General features: G+C 44.8%; 1 protein-coding gene across 6 annotated transcripts in view; it reads left to right on the top strand.

Annotated features, from left to right (window-relative positions):
- Positions 1 to 22,409, top strand: part of ptprua (protein tyrosine phosphatase receptor type Ua) — a 170,087-nt gene that overhangs the window by 43,968 nt on the left and 103,710 nt on the right. For all 6 annotated transcript variants that reach the window (XM_047332192.1, XM_047332191.1, XM_047332190.1 and 3 more), the window contains exon 2: positions 4,447 to 4,575. In XM_047332192.1, the coding sequence (XP_047188148.1) occupies positions 4,447 to 4,575 (129 nt within the window). The remainder of the gene's footprint in view (positions 1 to 4,446; positions 4,576 to 22,409) is intronic.

Below are 22,409 nucleotides of genomic sequence, written 5' to 3'. Positions count from 1 at the left end.
TACCTCTCGTGTTTTATACTGTAAAGCCTTTCGGGACAAAAAGAGTAAAAAAAACAACAACTTGTTTTCCCCAGAATCCTCTTGTTGTACATGCCCTACACTATCTGTGATATGTTCTCATTATCCCCGCCCCTCTTTAGCCGTGCACTTTCCCTCTCCTCCTCCTGTTCGAGGGCCCTCCACCCCGCCCATGGCCGCCCCCTCGCCCCCTCCAATTTATTTCTCCCTCTCCATGATGAATGCAATGTAAGAGGCTGGTGTTTTCCTCCCTCTCCATCACAACGTATTTATGACGCGTCCGCTGCGCTGGCTATTAGTCAGGGCCGCGGTGCTCGCTGTAGAAGCGAGCTGGGTTGGACAGTAGTACCCGGGGTCCGTCACAAGCACTTAAGGCCGGTCAGCACCTCCTCACATTAATCTCCCCCCAGGGCCTCCTCCGGCTGAGCCACTTTGTGCGGCGGAGTTATGCTCTTCCCGCTACTTTCTGACTTTGATCCCGCACCAACACGGCTAATAGGATTTCATTACAGTAGCACCGTTTATTGACACTGAGGTATGAAACCAAGGACTTGCTTAGAGAAGGCATCCATCTCTGAAAATACGTACCTGTAGTGGTATTTTACCACCTTTAGTTTTGCTCAAGGTTTTAAGGTCCAAGCCAAATGCAAAAGATGAATGGAAATTTATTTACGGAGCTTCTATCATTTAAAAAATTGCATTTGGCATTAACTTCAATATCTCCCTCCAGAAAGAGTAGAATTCGATATAATTACAAAGAAAATGCCCCAAAGAAAATGTAATCATCAAAACTTGATTCACCTCCACTGATGTGGCCGCAGAAATGCAGGAGTATAAAAATCTATGATGGTAAAGGTTAATGTGCGGTAAAGCTACTGATGATACATGCATATTGCCTGATGCACTTTTTAAATGAAGTGAAACAGCAAACAGCTGTTTGAGGAATTTGCTTAACATGTAATTTTACTTTAGGAGCCGATGGCCTATGAACCACAAACAGGGTATCAAAGACAGAAAGTACTGAGAGACAGTAAGAACAATGTGAGTGATACCAGCCTCATATTTGGACATTTTACTCTCGAGAAAGTGAAAATAAAATGACTAATGTTGGATTTTCCCCTCAGACATATCATGGGGAAACCTCTGAAGCAGTGTTTAGACCGTCACACAGAGCTGCGTTAATGAGATTCCCTGCTGCCTCATGCCGACTTTGCTATAAGTCTCCCCACACCACACAGAGGATTTCTATGAAATTATGTAAGATTAGCAGGAAAAACACTTTATTGATACTGTGGAATTTGATGCAACTCTGCAACTGATTTAGGACAGATGGAAATTTCACTTGAAAATGAAATCGTTCCACATCGTTCTGACAGAAACAAGGAAGTCTCAAGAAATGACTTCTGGACGAGAACGTATTGAGGTTGAGACAAGAGCACAAGCCGAACAAAGATAATACATTCTGCTCATGGTGCCTTCGACAAGCTCGGGTCTTGTCTGGCAAATTACCTTTCCTAGCTTTCAAAGAGGAGGGCGCCTCGTTCTTGCACACTTATTTATTTCTCCCTCTTTGTTTTCCTTCTGAGAGACCCTTCAGCTGTGACAGTAGCTCACTAAAGTTATATTCGGGCCTCGTCGTCCACTTCTCCCGGTGTTATCGCAGCTCTGCTCCTGCTCGGCAGCACGTTGCTCCGGGGGAACCGCTCTGCGCGGTGCTGCGCTCTCGCCCCCCCCCCCCCCAATAAGCAATTAGCATTCTAAAAACTGCTTTCTCTCGTTCGAGCTATTATCCAAGCAATCTAGGTCCCGCGTTGGCCAAACGCCCCGTTGCTGTGATGATCACAAATAATTCATTCTCAATGTCGTTACGGCTTTAGCCTGTGTGACATTGACAGATTCATTATAATTGTATTCATTTTTAAGTAAACATCTAAACAGCAAATGTCCTCAACTTACCACACACACACACACACACACACACACACACACACACTCGGAGAAACGCACGCAGGCGTGCACACGCGCGCACAGAATGCATGCAGCTTTTCTAATTACATGGGCTTTGCCCTCCCGCTGCCAAAGAAGCTCATTTGGGCACTGAGAGGAATGTGTGTGCGCAAGGAGCAAAGGAGGCTGCGAAGGATGAGTCCTAATGAGGGGAATCATTGGAACGTGTCTGATGGTGACATTTCTTCCTGGCGCTGGAGGGCTCTCGATGAAAGGCAGGCCTTCACCGTGGGCCTCGCTCCACCACTCAGCCCTCTCATCCTCAGATAGCAAGGGCACGGCGCAGCACAACACGGAGGCGCTCACACAGGAGGCAATTAAAAACTCTGATCTGCTTACACACCCGGAAACGCTTGCTTGGCTGCCGGCAGAGGGGAAGCGGGACGGGGCGGTGGCGGCGGTGGGAGGCGGGCGCTCACTGGTGGTGGGCTGGTGATATTTGTTTGTCAGCAGGAGGAGCGGAAGTCGCGGTCCAAAATTAGCCTTCTTATTATTGTAACAAGCAATATTTCTTCAGACTCAGAAGTTACACGTTAACAAAGGAAAACAGATGGAGCTTCTGAGCAAAACAAAAAAAGCAACATAGGCCAAATGGGATACTATTAAGCATAAACTGGCGTTGAGTCAGAGAAGCTCTTTAACAACAGCAGCAGCACCGCTGCCAAGCTTTAATACGATGTGTTAGTGAAGAGGGTCCTGGGACTGCAGAGGGCTCAGGGCGTTCGGAGTTAGATGGAAGACCGTTAGGCCCGTCTCCCGAGCCGGGGCCAGACTGAGCAATGGCTAGTTCAACGGATCGGTGACAGTCCAGCGCTGCACTGTATGTCTTATAAATGAGCAGCTCCCCCCCGCATCTCGCACCATTATTCCTCAGTCCGCCCTCTGGCACCAGGCCCCTCGCTCGTCTCTGGGCGGGTGGATCTGTACAAATCACACTTTCGTTTGACCCCCAGGGAGACTCATTTGGTTCTGGAGCAACACATTATTTCTCCCTTTTGCCGCTCGGTGGATCGGCTGCAAAAGGCAAAAAAATAACATTTGTGCTAAAGCTATTAAAGGAAAACTATGGTTTATTAAAACATCGGTTTTATTTTTGTGTCTTTAGCCATCGGACATATCAATTCTGAATAATTGTACTCGACAAAGTAGGTTTTCTCAGAGCTTGGAACGTGGTAACAGCCCCTTCGTACATTTGACCATCTTGTACTTTTACTACATTTTTTTTTTTTAAAACCTGAGTCTCCTTGCAGCAATGGAGCACTCCTATTTCTCAATCATTCCTAAATTAATTAGATCCACAGACCTTCAGAGAGCAGACATATTGACTTTTATGAGCAGAACAGCCTCAGGTGGAACTGAACATTTCTCATCTGCTCTCTCCAGAAATTATTGCATTGCAGCAATCGGCTCTTATCGGCTGAGACCGTGTTTGACTTGTCCAAATGTCATGTACAACTCTCCAGATCATAAAACCAGCGTTATCATAACCCCAGAACTGAAGCTCAAATCTGGGAAATCAAACCCACCTCATTCACGTATAAATTCCTGAATCAGTTTTCAAGCAAACGTTCGCTTGCTGCAGATTCCCAGCCTTGAAAAGTCTCTCTTTTTCTCCGTTCTTATATGTCAGTGGAATCATTGTCTTGTGGTTTTTGACAAGACGAGCAGCTTGAAGGGGGCTCTGGGAAAATGTGACGGGGATTTAAAAAAAAAAAAAATTCTGTCGTTTGACGGACAAAAACATTGCTGGATTCTGCAGATTGTAGCTCTGAAACGTCCCAAGCGCTGGGGTGAAACATCGCTCTGTGGCTGAAGAACAGTCTTAACTGTTAAGCTCAAGGTTTTTCTGCCGGTGTTTTCCGGCCAATTAAACCGGCCACCCACCACCCCCAGTTTGACGACCACGCTGGTGTCCGTAAAAGCCTTCGGTTGGTGTGTTAATGGACGAATGGTGGATGGAACCATTAGAGGCCAGAGAGGGGTTGGGTCACCTTCACTGAGAGCCAGGCTGTTGTTGTCCGTCCCCCCCCCCCCCCCCCCCCTCTCTGCTCCAGCATTGCTGCCCATTTTTTCCTGATTATCTGGGTGACCTGTGTCATATTCACACCACAGGGCTAATTGCACCAAATGGTGGTGGATTTTTGAGGGAACAGAAGAGATGAGCAATCCGTGGTGACCACCCTGTGCCAACCTTGAGCTGCAATTTGGTTTATGTCTGCAAAGCTTCTTTAGGAGTTGATGTGTTAACAGTGAGCCTGTGCTGATGTAACTGACCTATCCTTTTTCTGATAGGGATGACATGATGCATTCACTCCACCCACTTTTCTCCTGGTAGAATGTACCACATGAAGTTTAATAATAGCTTTAGGCTTTCTCCTGTTTCAATTTCTAATAACATATTTCTTTTCTTCTTTGGGTTAGCTGGCTGTACTTTTGACGAGGACTCAGACCCCGGCCTGTGTGAATACCGACAGGGCCAAGATGATGACTTTGACTGGCAGCTAATCAGGACCTACAACTGGCCACACCCGACCCCGGACCTTCTCCGAGGTAGGCTACCTGATCTGCACCAACAGTCAGTGACTGCGTACGGCTGTAGTTGACCCTGGTGTGTAAAGCACTCGTGCTGCAGTGGAGCAGCTCACTCCAGACCAGTTGTACCACATGCTTCACGTGTGAAAAGTAACAGGTGGAAATGAACATCTGTGCTCTTGACTATTTGCGCCACTCTGATTGGCTGGCCCCCGCTGCAGAAAAAAATCCTAGAGGAAATACTGGAAGTGTCCTTGGGCAGGACACCTAACCCTAAGATTGCCTCTGACGGCTGCGAGAATGTGACAGAAAAAGCGCAGTAAATATCAGCGCTGTGTGAATGATTGAATGTGAATCGTACTGTAAATTGATTCCAGTGGTCATTAAGACTAGAGAAATGCTGTATAAATACAGTCCATTTACCATTTACTGTTTCTGCCAAGTGCCAGTGTTCAAGTGAGCGTCGGGCAGAGGAACGCGGCGTCGCAGGGGTTCACATGTATCACAAGGTGGGATTTGGAAGGATCCGTTACCAAACATTACAAATGGGCGCGCTAGTGAGCACTGGAGGCTCAGGTCCACTTGTCCCGCACATTTCAGGAGCAAGGCAGTTCAGCATCTAATTTGTAGACATAAAATGCATGAATATGAGATATTAAAGATAAATAAGACAGTAAAAAAAACATGTATGAAACGGATTTAAAAGTTTTTCAATGAAATATACCAGAAAGAAATCTGATCAAATTCAATGAAACATTAATCACTAAAACCAAAATTCAGCACAGCTGAAGCCGAGGAATCTCAGCCTGTCTGCCTGTATTTTCGATTTTCTCCTTCCTAGACCTTCGCCAACATAACGAATGAAAGACCTTGTTTGGAGCCGTAACTCACAAAATGAATTGGCTTCTGTTTAAAACAAATGAAAACAACACCAAAATGTCTAGTAATCACATTGGATTACAGCCGCAGCTCACTAAAACAAAATCAGTTGTCTAGCCTCCGTGGAGCTTTGACATGAGGCCTCCTACTATACAAGTCGATCTGTTCAGGGCGTGCGACAGGAAAACCAACATGTCCAGACGCCTGACTGTTTCGACATCTTGCCGGAGCAGTCGTAACTCCTAAGCCTGTCACATGGTCACGTGTCACTGTCCGAGGATGTCCATCACCGTGGCAACAGGCAAGGCTGCGAGGCACCCGGGTCAGTCCTTTTGATGGTGGCTTTCTGAAGCTACGTATCAGACAAGAACGGCGACTTGGCGCGGCGGTTGTCTGCCTGTGTGGCGGTGTGAAAGTCCGGTTTGAATTTCTCTCTCAAAACTAGTTGATTAGAGACTGACGGAAGTTTGCGAAAATATACCATACAAACTTACCTGTGCCTCAAAAATGGGGTTTCAATGTTAATAGGGTTGGGGGGTTTCAAAATTTTTCCATTAAACATTTCTAAAATCTCCCTGCAGTACACGATATATCCAGCTGATTAAAATTCAGACTGTAGCATTATAGGGAGCTGGTTAATTGTTACTTTACCTTTTCCTTCCACTAGGTGGCAGCTGCAGGTCTTGAATGAAAGATGCTTCACAAATAAAGTAAATCAAAGCTATAATAATTTTCACACTGACAAAAAAATATGTGATAAATGTTTCAGTCTTACTCTGGAGGACATCAGAAGTGGAAGTGGTAAACACCGTGAAAACCCAAACTAGCTTCTTATGAGGAGAAGCCGCCGTGTGACACGTGAAGCTGGTTTGACGGGTGATTTATCGAAACAAATGACTTTCTTGTCACTTTCACGGCATCTACAGCTGGACAAACACTCACCATCATCACAATGTCATTTTCACTTGAAGGTTTACTCTCCAATGAGCCACCATGATGGCCAGCGAGTCAAGGTGCTGTAGTTGTTCTGCAGGTTCCTGAAAGAAGCATTTGGACATGAATATTGTGTAAAAGCAAACAAGCCACAGGAAGCACTGTCGGGAGACATTTACCAGCTAGTCTAGAAATAGACGTATAAACAATGCTGTTTGGGAACCCAAACTCAACTCAGACACAATAACCCTCCGGTCTCCTGTAAAGCGGGCTTGCCGCAGCTTTTATGTGCCGTGCTGCTTTTTCCGACGGTTCATTAGGAGAGTGTTTGTAAGTGTTTTGAATAATATAATGACACATCTAATTAAATCGACCTCACTGCAAACTGAATGGCTCTGTTTTATGCAGCATTCTGTCAGTTTGCCGGAGGAGTGCTTCCAATCCACACCTGGGGCATGAAAAAAAATGTATAAATCTTTTCAGCTGGGTCCGGGCTGGATAATTGTAGTAATTGGTTTTAAAATGGGGAGCTGCCAGAGCTGTGGAGATGATTTTGACAGAGGTACAGATTTGTATCTGACCATTAGCCTCGGTTCAGATTTGGAAGCTTGTATCTCGAAGAATGCTCACTCCGCTCAGACGCAGCGGAGACGGATCGGAGTCCACCTCCCCTCACCTGGCACAACAGTGTATCTCGCACGGATCTCCAGAGATGCATTTGTGATTACGTTTCGCCTCTCGACTCACTCATAATTTATAAGTAACAAACGCTGACTGCTGCTGAACAGGCCGGGGGGGGGGGGGGATAAACTACACATTTGCCTGGCCATGCAGCTACTGGAGAGAGAAACTGTGGCTGTTGGGGATGTTGCCTCAGGGAGGCGATGAACTTCATCACCTTGTGCCGAGGTGTTTGACACACAGACGGTGTTTTGGGGCTTTGTCTTGCTTCGCGGTGTAAACCGTACAACGTTGACAGGAACGCATTCAGTCTGTATTATATTCCTCCCACATATATATTTGGCTGCTATCTTTATTGGGAGCCATTTCCTTTTAAAGAGTTACCCAAGATGCCCTTTGGTGCAAAGAATACATTTCTTCTATTCATAGATCTCGGCCCTAAGTCCAATATTTAAAACTGGAGGTGATGGGGTTTTTGCTGAATAACTTGTGTTGGTGGCTTCATTTTTCGGTTCTCAAATCTGCACTCATCAATATCTTTATACACGGATCAAATGGCTGCGCGATGAGAAGTATCATGCAGCTCTGCAGCTCACCCCTCGGCTCTACTTCTCTTACAGTAGCCGGTGAACACATAGTGGTGCACTCGGCAGCTAAAGAGACCGACAATTCCCCAGAAGTGTTGCTGGAGACAAACACAGAGCCGAACAGAGAGCAAACATTGGCCAAAACACGGCTCCTAATGAATACTAATGTTGGTGTGCGTCTGCGGGATGTTCACTGAAACAGCCATATAATACTGTCAACCAGTGTTGTGTTTACACCTTGTTTTGCTCCCACATGTGGCCATTTTCCTTCCTTCCCAAAGGAGACTCTTTAAACCTTCCCGGCACCAAACGGCCGACACACAAAGGTAAGAGAATAGCCGGGGAACACAGTGGAGCGTTTAGCTGCTCAAAAGGCAAAATATTTCCCTGGACTCACGAGCGTCAGGTAGCCGGAAAGAAACACAACGCAGCAAGAATGCTGATTTTGTTTTCCGCGTCTACAAGACTTGTTCATTCACAACTCATTGCCAACATGTTGTTATATGACAAATGCATTTTCAGCTGTTTCCTAAAGGCAAAAGAAAAAAACCTGTAGCTTACAAGTTCATAATTGAGAAGCAATTATTTGTGCTTGGAATAGGACTGAAACATGCATCGATTATCAGATGATGCCACCTCATCCTTTCAGACTACACACTATTATTATTCCACCCATATCTGAGCTTGTATGTCTCCTCCTCTCCGGATTTACAGAAGAAAGTTTAGAACATGATGTAAGAAACGCTGCAAACACGATCACCCTATGGTGATTACACATGCACATTGCAGCGCCGGGGTGAAATTTTCCCCACTCTCACGGGTAATCACAGCAGCCTCGTCCTCATGCTTCTTCAGTGTTGTGTACGAGCACCATGGTTATATGACAACTTCGGCCTACATGTTATCTCAGAAGCCTGACCGCATGGTCTTCTGAAGAAAGGGACGCTAAGACCCCTGGAACCGCGCAGCAACCTGTGGCGACCCTGCATCTCCCACCTGAGGGCGTGGTTTGGACACAGCCCAACTCGCATCCCTCATTGGCGGAGACCCGCACGGCACCGCGAGGGGTCGCGCGACGTCGCACACTCTATAAAACAATGCGATGCCCACCGCTCATCGCTCTCCAGGTAAGAAACCAGTTTTGATCAGGTGGGTTACTCTGACCTACAAAGGAGGCAACCACCCCTAACTTAGACTTCGTGCACCGCGACCATTACTCTAGAAACAAGAAGAAGTGACCGTGCACGCAGCTGAACCAGGCCCCAGGATTCCCGACTTCGCTCGACGACCCGGAATCCGCCTTTTTTTCTTCCTCTATGTCTGTTTGGAAACACACACAGCACCGGTACAGAGACAAGAGCTGCCACGACGGAATGCTCTGTCGATTGATCCCTGCAGAAGGAAAGATCTGAACCCACAGTCTTTCAGCCGAGTCGACCGCCATAAATGCTCATATCTACCAGATATGAACATTTTGAGTGAACACATTTAATTCTTGAGACTGAATTAACGATTTGGTTATTGGTCCCGGTTTCCGGGTGGTGCCCCGTTGCTATTAACATTGATTAATAAGCTCTATTGATTTTCAAATTTCATAATTATCTTTGATAATTATAAATTATTGCTGATAACCAAATTAGCCCAAACCGATGCACAACATCAGGAAGAGTGTGATCAGGCTTTACATCCACTCAGGCTGAATGTTAATGGATGTCCAAATGGATTTACAGTCTGCGTCTGCTGGTTTTCCTCAGTGATTTATGCCAAACAATCTTATTACCTTGGACCCCGTTCCAGCCGTCAGCCTACTGACAGCTTGATTTTACCCACATTCAGTCCCATGCCGCTTTTCTGTTAAAGTTCCTGATACATCGGCGCCAGTGGCCCACCTCCAATCTGCACTGACATTTGTCATACACGCTCATCGCAAAACGGTCTGTTTATCTCGGGAATTGCTTGTGCGAGCGCATGTCTGAGGGGGACACATCCGAGTGTGAATGGCGCCGGGGTGTCGGCTGCTGGATCGGGCAAACTGTGGCGATGCAAGGAGCCGACACACGTAGGGGGATTTCATAATTTATTCTGCGTTATCAAGTGCTTGTTCCGCCGTCGCAGGCACAGCTCCCCCGAGGCGGGCTGGGTATGTTAAGCAACTCCCTGGGATCGGTGGAGTCTAGCATGGGTCATTGCTGATTACACTTCCTGGTGGTCCTTGCGGGCCGGCGATGCCACAACGTCCGCTTTTCATCCTTTTTGTTTTTGTCCATTAGGGAAGGTCGATTTCCGGCGGGATGAGCACATGCTCGAATGACTTGAGCGTTTCTCTCGGATGCTGCTGGATACGAGATGAGGATTTGACGTATGAGATCCCATCATCGGAGAAATGTGAAGTGGGCCCTCCTATGGGGGTCATACAGAAACCATAGGCTGTGTTAAGGATCAGTGGTCATGGCTACATTGGCATTATCTCCAATCGTCCTCTGTCCCTTTGACATGTGGTGTAAACTTAAAACTGGTTGTTAACTTTCGTCCTGTGTGTCAAGACTTAGCACAGTAAATGTTAACTCCTACCTTTGTTTAATTTAAGTTCATATGTTCCATAATTCTTGGAACAATAGCGGACATACAGTAATTACATTTCTGAAGCAAGACTTAATAGTATGATAGAATCTATGTAAATAATCACTTCAAAATAAAATTATTAGAGGTACTCCAAAAAGGACAGAGGCACAAATTAACAATCAATGCTTCCAACATCATGCATACAACTTCAGTTCGTTGGAGGAAATTGAATGTACATTTTAATGTACATATAGTGCCATAATTCACATTTACCAATATCAGCTGATATGAAAAAGGAGATACATTCTCACCTGTGCACCTGGTTGCATTGAATGTAGTGAGACTTTTCAATGAATTAAAACCTTGCCCGTTGAGCCGAGTGGACTGAGGGGTCCGAACGTCTGGTCTCAGATTGCACGTGTGTTTCTATATCTAACTCTGGATCGATGCGGAATTCAGGAAGTGTAATTGATTTGCTGTAAAGTTGTAAGCAAACATGCAGTCTTTGTTAAGAGCAGAAATATGACTTTTACCCGTGATTTATGTCTCCACACATCGGTGAGGAATAACAACTCCGTCCAGCCTGCTGGTTCATCCTGCAACGCTGGAGCAATATTCAAGGTCAGAGTTTTCCAAGAGGACCCGTGAGGTAGCACTGCAAATATACATTTTGCCGTAAATTTTTCCCAGGGGCTTTAAATTCTTTCTGAGGTGTTAAAGAGACTGAAATTGAGACAACAACTGAGTTTATTGGGCACCAGCAGCTCGATAGTATTGATTTGCGCCCACCAGCCAGTGGAATACCAATGACATGAAACATTGCAGCTAAAAAGGAACATGTTACGCCCTTCAGCTTCGCAGTTTGTTTCCTTCTCCCCCTTTCCATGATAGTGTTTCTTCTCCAATTTTTCAGCCTGCTTATCGGCATTGTAATGCGTGGTGTGAGGCGCCATGGCTCAGCGTCTGGACCTCTGTGTGAGAGCAGACATGATTGCTGTGAAGGGTGGACAGTTGCTGCTGCTGCTCTGCTGATGGTTTAAATTGAACAGGTCTTGCGCGAGATCAAACAAAGCAGATTCAGAGGCTGTCGAAGGAGATTTCATCAGAGTTAAATTAAATTAAATTGAATTGAATCTCAGTGGACTCGTCAAAAAAGAAAAAAGAGAGAGACCGATCTTAATTCAAGTCGATATCACGATGGGGAGCAGCATCTAGAAAACTTGTGGTCGAGACACTGAATGAGATGAAAGCACCGGGCACACGCTGGTGCTCGGGAAACAACGGGACCCGAGTTATTGTAATCGGTCCCGCTCACCCAGCGGCTGCAGCTGTGGCTGAGGCGGCTCATGCATTTGTGGTTTGCTTTGTTTGGCTGACGGTTAACTTAACACAGCCTTTAATGAATTACACAGCGGTTAACACTAGTTTGTTTAATTACCTCATTTTGTTTGAACGATCATTTTCAGTGTGAGAAAGTCCAGTCATATTTTGTGAATTGCAACGTGCCCAACTGCTCCATGGGAACTTTATAAGCCAACGTGAGCGAAAACAGATTTTGGTGTCGAGGAGAATATCGACCCTTTCGCAGCAGAAGCATCATCACCCGGGGCAAAGTGACATTGTCTGCTTTTAGATTTCTTCAAGGCACTCAAACCTGCCACTTCAGACAGAGACTGAATGCAAATTTCACGCGGCTCACAGAAACGCAGTCATTGTTAGTCCAGCATAAATCACCTTTGAGCCATGAAATGCACAAAGCTCTGCAAAGTGGAAGTAAATCAAACCAAACTTGCGAGGTTCTCCTCCCTTCAAATGTCCCTCGTGGGGTTTTTAAACATGATGCTCATTTGCTAAGCAGAACTTCAAACATTTTTTACGGTGTCTTGCCTCCACCCCCTTTGCCTGTCCCCCACGCTATCCGGGTTTTTTCCTGAATGCTGCAGGCCTTGGTGATTCAGGGCCCAGAGACGAGAAGAAAAAAAACTAACTAGAGGAGGCAGAATGAGTCTTTGCATTTAAATGGCACATTTAACAGAGAGCAGTTTCTCTTGATCTCATGACTTATTTAAATTCGTCAGCAGTGGAGAGCCTGTTATTCGCGGAGGTACAGTAACGACTATGCACTGCTGAAGGACTTATTCATAGCCAATCATGTGCTTGCACATTATCTTATCTACTGTACAGCAGTGCATGGCCATTAGCTTCCGTGAGACTGTCCTCACCAGACTAACAGCAGCTTTCATCGTTTGTTCAGACGCCTAATAGACCCAATGTTTGCATAGACCTGACGAGTGCCTCTTATCAATGATGGCTGTTAATTGAGAGCCACGTTAAACCTTCGTGGGAGGTTGATGGGTTCATTTGCCATTTTTTGTTCCAAAAGTTGGATGAGAAGAAGAGATACCACTCACATGTTTATGAGCTGTCTACTGAGCAAAAAGACTCGCTGTTCCATCACCTGCCAGCTCACTGATTAACATGGCTTTTATCACGTTTTTTTAATTCCTACATAAAAAAGAAATGTAAGATACGCCATGAGGGATTTTAAGTTGCCAGGCTTCCCAGGTCAATGTAGCAGTTATTCATCTTTAAAGGCACTGGCAGGCGATTTCTCTGAAGGAAATTTGGACAGAGCCAAGCTCTCTCCTCTGGCTTCCAGTTCATGTAAAGCTACTGTACGCTAATGTCCGCCTGGCTCCAGCTTCATATTTAGTGCTCGGACATGCGGTATTGATCCTCTAATCTCACGCGCAGCGACAGCAAATAATCACATTTTGCAAGATGCCACATTTGCATTGGATCTTAAACCTAACTAACTCTTATCATTTAAAGAATATATTTATGTAGTTAAAGCTGCTGTCGGTAGGATTGAGAGAAGTGTGGACATAGTCTCAGAATTCAAAACCCAACGACTCCTGCTCCCTCCCCCTCCGCTGCACTTCGGTTCCTCCTCCACAGCTCCTCCCATCCCGCCGTGCTCGCGCACGCTACCATGGCAACCGAAGCCAGGCAAAGTACGTAACATGACGCTCCCACCGGTAAGAAGCTAACCCGAGGCTAACACGGACTACTGTCCACATTGATAGACTATCAAGCAAAGCAAAGTCAGCATCTGTGGAGAAAAGCAACATGAATAGCGACACATACTTAGCATTTAGCATAGCACGGGATGCTACGTTGGTGATAAAATAGTGAAGCTAACTAAACAGTACGACACAGATGGGAGAGCATTGGGTCGCGAGAGCACAGACAACGACATGTCTGGAAAACTCTCAAACACAGATTAGACCGCTTGGACACAAACATATTTTCAGCTATTATGCTACAAACACCGCTAACCACAAGCTGTAGCACTGTGGACCTGGCAACTAGCAGCCTGATCACAACAGCACAGGAGCACACGGTCACAGAGTGTGACAATAACATGGAAAATAAAAGATAAATGAAACAGAGATAATTGTCGGTCAAGCAGAACGCATCGTTTGTGAACCCTGTCGGTGTCCTTGCTTCTGTGGAGCCACTCCGATGTTTACATCTGCTCGATCTGCTTCCTTCTTTTCAGCTCGTTCTTGCTCGCGGTCTTTGTCGTATATGCAGTTTCTGGCAAAGGAGCCTGGCAGTTTTTTCGATGCTTGGCGTTTCTCTGCCGCGGTGTTTTCAAACTAACTCCGCTTCTGCTGCGAGCTCCTCGTTGTGAAGACGTGAGCTCGGTCGTGACCGAGCGAGTGAGGCTGTGCACAGGTTCTGCAGCGCTGCCCAGCTCGTACCCGGATGATTGACAGAGCGGAGAGACGCCCCCTGGCTGTGATTGGACATTTTTGCTCGGGCGCAGTGGATTCTGGCAAATGGCATTAAAGGCAGTAGGGGGACGAGAATGACCCAGAGTCTGTCACAGACGATCTGTCTCACATATTACTACCAGCATGTAGCGCCAGTTTCAGCAAATATGAAAAAAAGTTATATTTGCAAATCCTACCGACAGCAGCTTTAAACAAATAAATGCAGTGTGCTTCATTCCGCCTATATTGGGAGGCAATTGTGAAAAACATTTGTCTTTCAGTTTGAGGATTCTTGGAGATCACCGTTAAGGTTTGAATACTTTACATACAATTCTGTCATCTGAGCCTTTTGAACATGTTGTCACTAAGATGGAGCCTGTGTAAAACAAAAATGTGTTAGAGAAGTATGGACTTAGTATGAACAGTAATTTCACTGAAAAACGTAGCAAATATTGGCTACACTGTGAGACATTTTTCACTTGACTTTGGCAACAACTTCGCCAATTATTGATCATAGGTTTGGTATTTCAAATCAACCCACTGCAATTTCTCTTTTTTCTGCGTTTATTGAGTCAATACACATTTGTTGCTGCTTCTTTGAAAGAACGTCATCGTATTTATAACGGCACATTCTGCTTTTATGAACTGGGCGGTTGCATCAGATTTTGGCAATTGATGTCACAGGCGGCATGTTGGGACTGTACAGCGTAATACTGTGAATCTGGGGCCCGCTTTTTCTTTTTCTTTTTTCTTCTTGAAGTAGTGACACTTTAGTGCAGTCAACGGTTCCTCTGAGGTTTTAAATTCACTCTCTTTTATCGGAAAGCTACTGGGAGTACATCAACCGTCTGTGTGTGTATCTTGGGCAAGACTGACTGAGCCCACTAAATACCCTGAGCAAACGACGGACAGACTTGAGAAATGAAAACAGGTTGGGAAAAAATGTACTGAAGGAGAAAAGGCGATGTGTTGTGGGGACAACAGATGTTTGTGCACACGGGGAGATCCGGGATTGATAAGCTTGAAGGCGAGTGATGGAGCTTTTTCTATTTTTTTTTCTTCTTTTTATCAAAGTAGCAAGAATTTTTCATGTGGAACTTTTACCTGCCTGTCCCTCTCTTATCCTTGTGTGGCACGTTGAATGATAGAGGCTCAGCACAAACAGCGAATTTGCACTTCGCCGTAGAAGCAGACTGATGATGACAAAGCCATCTCAAAAGTCCTGTCCTCTTGTTTCCAAGGCTCAACCTTAAGCGCCACACATTGTGTGCGTCGGCTGTCATCGAGGAGTAAATTCACGCTTTGATCGCTGTGAATCAACCCGCGCAAGTACGGTGCTACAGAAAAATTTGTGTTGAGAGCACACGTTGATTGGCTTATTATGCTGCGAAGACAGAGATTTGATTAGGACGGGCTCCATCTGATTCCCTTTTGTTTTGGGAGAAGTAAAGACAAGAAGTACTTGTAGTAGGAGAAGTAAGAAGTGGGGAAATGACAGTTTACACGGATTCATTTTATTCCAAGTCTTTTAATAGATTGGTACACTTTAATGTGTGTGTTAGCAGGGTACACACAAAGCAATGTGTTGCCAGTAAACTATTAGAATGCATCTTATATAGCCTTTAAATATCTGGACAGTCGAAACACATCACGATGTCTATGGAGAGCCTGTTGTTGCTGACGTTTTTCCGACCGTACTGGTCGAGGGTTGAACTCGCTATCATTGATGCAATATTCACTTTAAACATTGTTTCTGTTGAATTAGGTTGAGGTTCACAAACGCTTGTCCAATTGGCTAAGGACCTCCAAAATGGCAGCCAGCGAGTAGGTTTCATTACGTGTATCCTAAAATCCGCTCCTCGTGTCCTCAGACAACTTTTTTGCTGCAGGTTGCAGTTTCACAGCCTGCAAATGTGGCTCTTGAGTCCTGTGCTAACAAGGGGTCAATCTTGACGCCCTCTCTAAGCTCTCTCCAGTTTATGAAAGGCATTTAAAGTAGATTTACATTATTTATTAACTTTGCCTCTGACCTTCTACTTGAGCTTTTAATACCTGGTATTAACAGCACGTTGCACTGCAAGTGACTTCTTCCTACAAACAGGTCCTATTGCTTCAAAACGGCCACTGCTCTATATTCAAGTTATATGACTGCTCAGATTGTCTCTGTTGACTTTTACCTCTGACTACCTCTCTTCTCACACATCAATTACACAACATGCTACGTTACATGCACCCAAAGAAAAAAATGACAATTCTACCACCAACTATTAGCTGCTATCACTGTTTTACAAATGTAAAACAAAGTCACACTAACCTGGCATCAAATAAAATAATGCATGACTATACAAACTAGACATCTTTTGGTTGCTGTTGATCTAAATATCGGTGATCTGAACAGGAATCTAGGAGCATGAATTGATTTTACCAAGGATAGATATGCCTGTAAATGGATATCTATGTGGCAGTCTGCATGAGGACTTGAGGAAGAGGGCCTTCCCCCTACTTGTTTTACATTAACAGTACAGTGTTAGCTCATAGCTCATATTGTGATTAAGGTCTTACTCAGGTTAAGCTGCTTACTGTCTTTCGGTTTCTGCACACCAAAATGATAACCAACCACTGTCTTGCACCATGCTATGCTGTACAATATGTATATGCAGTTATAAAGCTGTGTGCAGCGCTCTTAATTATTGTCGCTCCCTCAATTGCATACTCTCTCTCTTTCTCTCTCAAACACCTGTTGACCCTGTGTTCTTAATCTCAAACACAAGCTTCTCCACATCTACCTTCACTTTGGTGGTTATGACAGGGAAAAGGACATATCTCACTCCCCTTTTTATAGCTGACTGAGGGAGGAATTTGCAGCTTTATTCCTCACCTATTTTTCACATTCATCAATAAAGTGAAAAAAAATTAAATGCTCTCAACAATATACTGAAAAAATAAAACAATTCTTCCATACACTACAACTTACAAGGGCAACAACAGACAATGGGTTGTGTAAGAGCTTCATATACAGTGAATATACAATACATATAAAATGTAATTGACCATTAACATACAATATATTATATATATAATGTATAGTATGACATATCGTACTGTACATTGGTTCATACATTAATGGTCGGCTACTAATTCTACGTATTTGTCTCTTCACTTTCATTTATCTTCCACTTTGACTGAAAGGCATTTGTTGTCTGTTTGCTGCTCCGTCATTCCACCAACCTCTTTTGGGCGAGTCAAAAATTGAACCGCCGACCTAGAGGACAACCGCTATGCCGCTCTACAACCTGAGCCACCCCTTACACTTACACACTATAATTAATACATTCATTTTCAAAATGATTATAATACCTACATGTCCATAATAATGATGGAATATCATTAGTTAGAATTCTTAGTTAAGCTGTTTTTCTGATTATTATTTGTGCCAATTGAATTTCTTTTGGATTTACGCCTGTCCACTAAAGCTGACTACTGTTGTGACTCCCTATCTTCCTTATTTCTACTTTATTTTTCTTCCCACATTAATATATCACTTCTTTTCCTAATGTCTTTTCATCTTGTCTGCTGTCTTTGTTCCCCCTGAATTTCCTGTCTTCATCCCCTCCCCCCTTCCTCCTCTTCTCCCACCCCTTAGGTGCTGACAGGCTATCTTTAGGAAATATTTCCATATCCCCTCACTGCAAACATCTCACTGTCAGTGTAATTGATATTTTATATATTTCAGGTTCCAGAGTTGGGATGAGTCATTTGCATATAATGGGCTGATAACTGATGTAATAATGAAAGCCTGGAGCCGGGCGTAGGAAGGATGGATCTTGTGAGGGACTAATGACCATTTAAATAATGCACAATAAGTGATATTTTCCAGCCAGATCAAAACCTCTGGAGCTCGGTAGCAAAAGGAGAACAGAGTCTGACTGAACTCCAGAACAAAGTACAAATCCTACAAAGAACTTTGTTGACTCCTGAACTACTTTAACTAGCACCTGCTGAGACCAAAGAGTCTGTGACCTCTGGTCTTGAAAGAGCAGACACAAACATTTAGTTACTTTTTATGCCCAGAGGTCTGAAAAAAAAATCAGTCGGTAATGGAATTTAAATTCTCCGTGAAGCCAGTGAACCCAAACATGATGGAAACTGCTACAACTTGTAATCTGATAATGGAGACAACCCCTTGAGTGCATTCATGTTGTGTCTATTCTGCCGGTTCATATTTTAACTGTGACTACAATGAGATAAAAAATTATCATTTTATCTTTTTTTTTAAAGTTTTGACTTCAATCGGTTTGCCTGATTCTAACAAAGCAGTGGTGCCTCCCGCTACGTCGCCTGCTGTTCATATCACACTGCGTGTTTGTAGCTTAAATTTGATCAGATGAAACAAAACTGACGAATACTTTGACAAAATCACAACGTCGATGTGACGTCATCGCACCAACGCTGTGTCTGGTAATCGAACAGACCTACTTGTTTGACTCGGCTGCTCCCACACTGTGGGCCGGTCGAGAGCAGCGTGGCTTCGTTTCACACAGGCGTCACATTTCCCCCGACGCTCACTCAGCATATTCCTTATTTTGGGTGATGTATCGCATGGCGTCTCTCACATGTCTCCACTGTCTGACTGTTGGCCCATTAGTGTTTCCCTGCCTCATGGAGACACCGCCTATATCCCGGTGGAGAGGATCAACAGTCCCCTGCTCCAGACAAGCGCCCGGGTTCGTGCTGCACGCACGAGGGCAGTAGGTGAGGAGGCCATCTCAAGGACAATTTGAACACACCAGATGAGTGAGAACATCTGACCCCCCCCAAGACCATGATGTCCTAAAAATCACAGATTTCCTATGCTTCTTTAGTAAAACAATGAGCTCCCTGTCCCTGTGTTTTAATACCAAAGCCGAATTCCTACAGGCCCATCCCCAACAAACAAGCAGCCATTACACATTGCAACCAAAAATGTTGGAATGATTTATTGACGTGAATGCTCAACACGATAGGGGGTTTAATTAATATGGGGCTGTTAATATTTTTGAGCCATGACATTCTCTTCCCTCCCTCCTCTTGCCTCTTGTCTGGAGCGGCAAACTATAATTAGTTTGTACTCTTTGTCCAAAAATATACACCATGGAGCAGACTTGATGTGTTTTTAAATCATGAGCACAGGGCTGCAGCTTTTCAACTTAGTTTTGACATTTTTGGTGCTAATATTGAATCTCTGTATGTTTGACACTGTGGCCTGCATGTCATTTTAGAATTGGATTAGAGAAACACACAAAGAGCAGCATTGGCTGAGGCAAACCAGTGTGTTGCCCAAGTAGAATAAAACCCAGTATAGAGCCCTATTTTTCATGTCTGTGACATTCTTCCTCCACACTCCTCCGTCGTGATAGCAGGCTGTGAGTGATGAATCCCTGCGTGTGTGCGTTAGTATTTACCACTCCTCCATTTCCTTTCAGCTTGTGTTTTACACATCAGTTGCCCCTCTGGTTGCCTGACTCTCCTCATTCTCGTCTCCCCGTCTGTGGCTTATTCCAGCTCTCTTTTTGGCTTCAGGTTGTTGTTGTTGTTGTTGTTGTTGTTGCTGCTGTTGTTGTTGCTGCTGCTGCTGCCTATGGAGCAACAGCAGCAGCCTTATCCCCTCTAAGTGGCAGATAAAATTCTGGTTGACACAGAGGGATGACATGGAAGGGTTATCGAACACAGAACAGGCAGCCCCAGTGCACCGCTTGCCCATGCTCGGCTTCCCCGCACGGATGATTGGCTCCTTCTTCTTCGCCGTCGTCCTTGTTGCCAACCGACGAGTGTTCGTCGCTATCGCTCTTTTTCTTTCATTCTCACTGGCTCTTTTTTTTTTGCCCATCTCAGCTACAGTGAAATTGAAAGTTTGTAGGGTTAAAATTTAAATTGGTGCTGCTAAACATCCTCCCCCTGCTCGGCGTTTGAAGAAGCTGAAGCGACTTGGGAGATGAGGGCCGGGACTGGAGGCTGGTGGAGATGATGATGTCAAAAGGAAATATTTTCACTTTCAGCTGCTCGCATGTGCGAGCTCTGTTCGGGGATGGAAAGACATCATTATCGTCCTCTTAAACCAGTTGAAGCACTACTAAACTGGTAGCTTTACTTTGCCCAATTTGGTGACTTTTTCATACACTGGACTGTAAATAAGTAGTGGCAAATACAAATCTGCTGCTATTTCAGTATGGCGTTGATACTGCTGTGTCTTACAGATAATTCCTGACAAGGCTTTTCTTACGCACAAACATACCATTTCTGTTGTCTGCATATCATTAGTGGTAAACTCAGATTTTTCAACCAAAGCGGTGACCTATGAACAAAAGCCCCGGATACCGGTCTTAGGTGAACCCTATTAAACCAACTCGCTACGACTCATGCGACAGGCCAGGCTAATTATAAATAATAGTTTGGGCGATAAGGGATTTGTGTTAGATGTAGCCTAGGTTACTATATATTCATATCTTTTGCAGATTACTGACAGCCAGGTCATAAGAGGACCTTGTGGGGGCAGACAGTAGTACTGCATGCAGTTAAGCCTCCTGTCAGCAACCTGTAATATCTTCCAAGAAGCTGCGCGGGTCAACCCGCAGGTGCTGGGTCAGTAGTAATATAGAACTTATATGCAGTCCGGTGACAGCTTGGCAGCTACCTCTGGTTTCTGTCTCTGGACTTGTTTACCTGCATGTCTTTGAATTACCACACAGTTTCCCACAGTGCCTGTTAACGTCAAGCCGACGACTCGGAGGGATGCTGCAAAGGGTGCGCTCACGGGTACCATCTTGTTCCTATGCTGTGCTTCAACAGTAGATGGGGGGTTGTCTTGGCTTTCCCCTGGCTCGTCTTTATGCTGAGATGAACTGACATGCTCTCCTGGAGCAGCCGTTGGAAGAGGAGCGAGCGAGAAATTGAGGGAATCTACACTTGGCAGGCCTAATCCTGACTTCAGAATGTGCTGTTCCAGGCTGCTATCTTTAACCGGGGGCTGCATCTCCCACAGAGAAGAATGCCTGCCTTTGATTGGGCCGCCCACACTGGTGCAATGATTTGGCCAGAGCTGCAGGCTAAGTTGTATCATAGTTGTTGCTGTGCACTTTTTTCTTTTACTGTAGGCCAGAGTGAAACAACGAATAAGAGGTCGTGACCTTGAGAATTGCCTTGGGCTTAGATAAGCACGGACCTTTGCTTTTCTCCACACTCTGCTCCACGACGAGAACAAAGCACTCAAAGAGATGCTTGCAAAAGGCAGCCATCAAAATCTCAAACCTAAAAACTGTGGAATGGTACACCACTTCAGAAATCTACAATTCCTCCCAAAACCAGTTCATTTTGTGTTTTCAATTCTTTGCAGCAGCTTAGATGGATTTTAGCTGGGCTCGATGAGACCATGCTGGAGTTGGTAGAGGGCTTTTCAGTTTGCACCTCAGAATTCTCCAGAGTTAAATTTGAAACTCCCCAACCAGCAGCGAGGGGCGAAGACTTCCACAGCGATGGCATTTGGAGATAAAGAGACTTTATTTCCCCAAACAGGCAGAAAATTAATTGGACAAGCGAGGGTTTTGTAATCCTGTGTTTCATCATCCGTAACCGCCGCGGACCCAGCGCACGTCAAAGCCTGGCCGAAAAGACCTGACAGAGACTGAGAGGAGTCAACGTCTCAACAATACATCGCCTTCTCCACGTATTTTCCCTCCTTTGCTGTCTGGGTCTTGCTCTATCTCCCTTCCCCTTTCTCTGTTCACACTAAAATACTATAAAGATAGAGAAAATGAGAGCGATAAAGTAATTAAAAGTCGGGAAAGTTTCTCTCAGCGCTGCGCACCAATTTATTTTTTTTTAGTCATTTTTGCCTTCAAGTGCTCTTTGAGTCCTACATTAGCCATATCTCAAAAGGAATTGTAATTAAGTAGCATTAAATTTGTGCAGGTCCTCATTTTCCTTTGTTCTACCACACATCTAATTGTGGCGATGGCCCTGAAAGATCATGAAAGTATGTAGTGGAAGGTAAAAAGAAAAGATCCATCTAAACAAAGGGCCATTTAGAAGTGTCTCAGCTCTATTTTTTTCTTCTCCTTTCTTTTAAATTTTCTGGCCAGGGGTTGGATGTTGGTGGAGGGCGATTGGAGTGGCTCTCTCATTTCAAACCGCAATGTGTGATCCGATGCCTGCAGGCACATCTCTACAGCTGTGGTGACAGAGCTTTTGTTTCTTGTACCTGTCAGCCCAGATAAAAAAGATGGAGGAGTTTATCATGCCTCTGCTGCGACAAGATGCAAAAAAACTAAACCTTACACCGCCTTGTGATGGGATCACACCTCACGCGACGCCCGTCAATGTGCAGACGTTCTGATGCGAAAATCTGTCCAGAAAAACAGACGTATGAACATCTTCCAAAGTATTGGTTTAGATGCAT

The sequence above is a fragment of the Scophthalmus maximus genome, chromosome 5 (genome assembly GCF_022379125.1).
Source record: "Scophthalmus maximus strain ysfricsl-2021 chromosome 5, ASM2237912v1, whole genome shotgun sequence".
In the NCBI taxonomy this organism is placed as follows: Eukaryota; Metazoa; Chordata; class Actinopteri; order Pleuronectiformes; family Scophthalmidae; genus Scophthalmus; species Scophthalmus maximus.
Note: the sequence above shows the minus strand (reverse complement) of the source record. Positions and strands in the feature narration are given on the sequence as shown.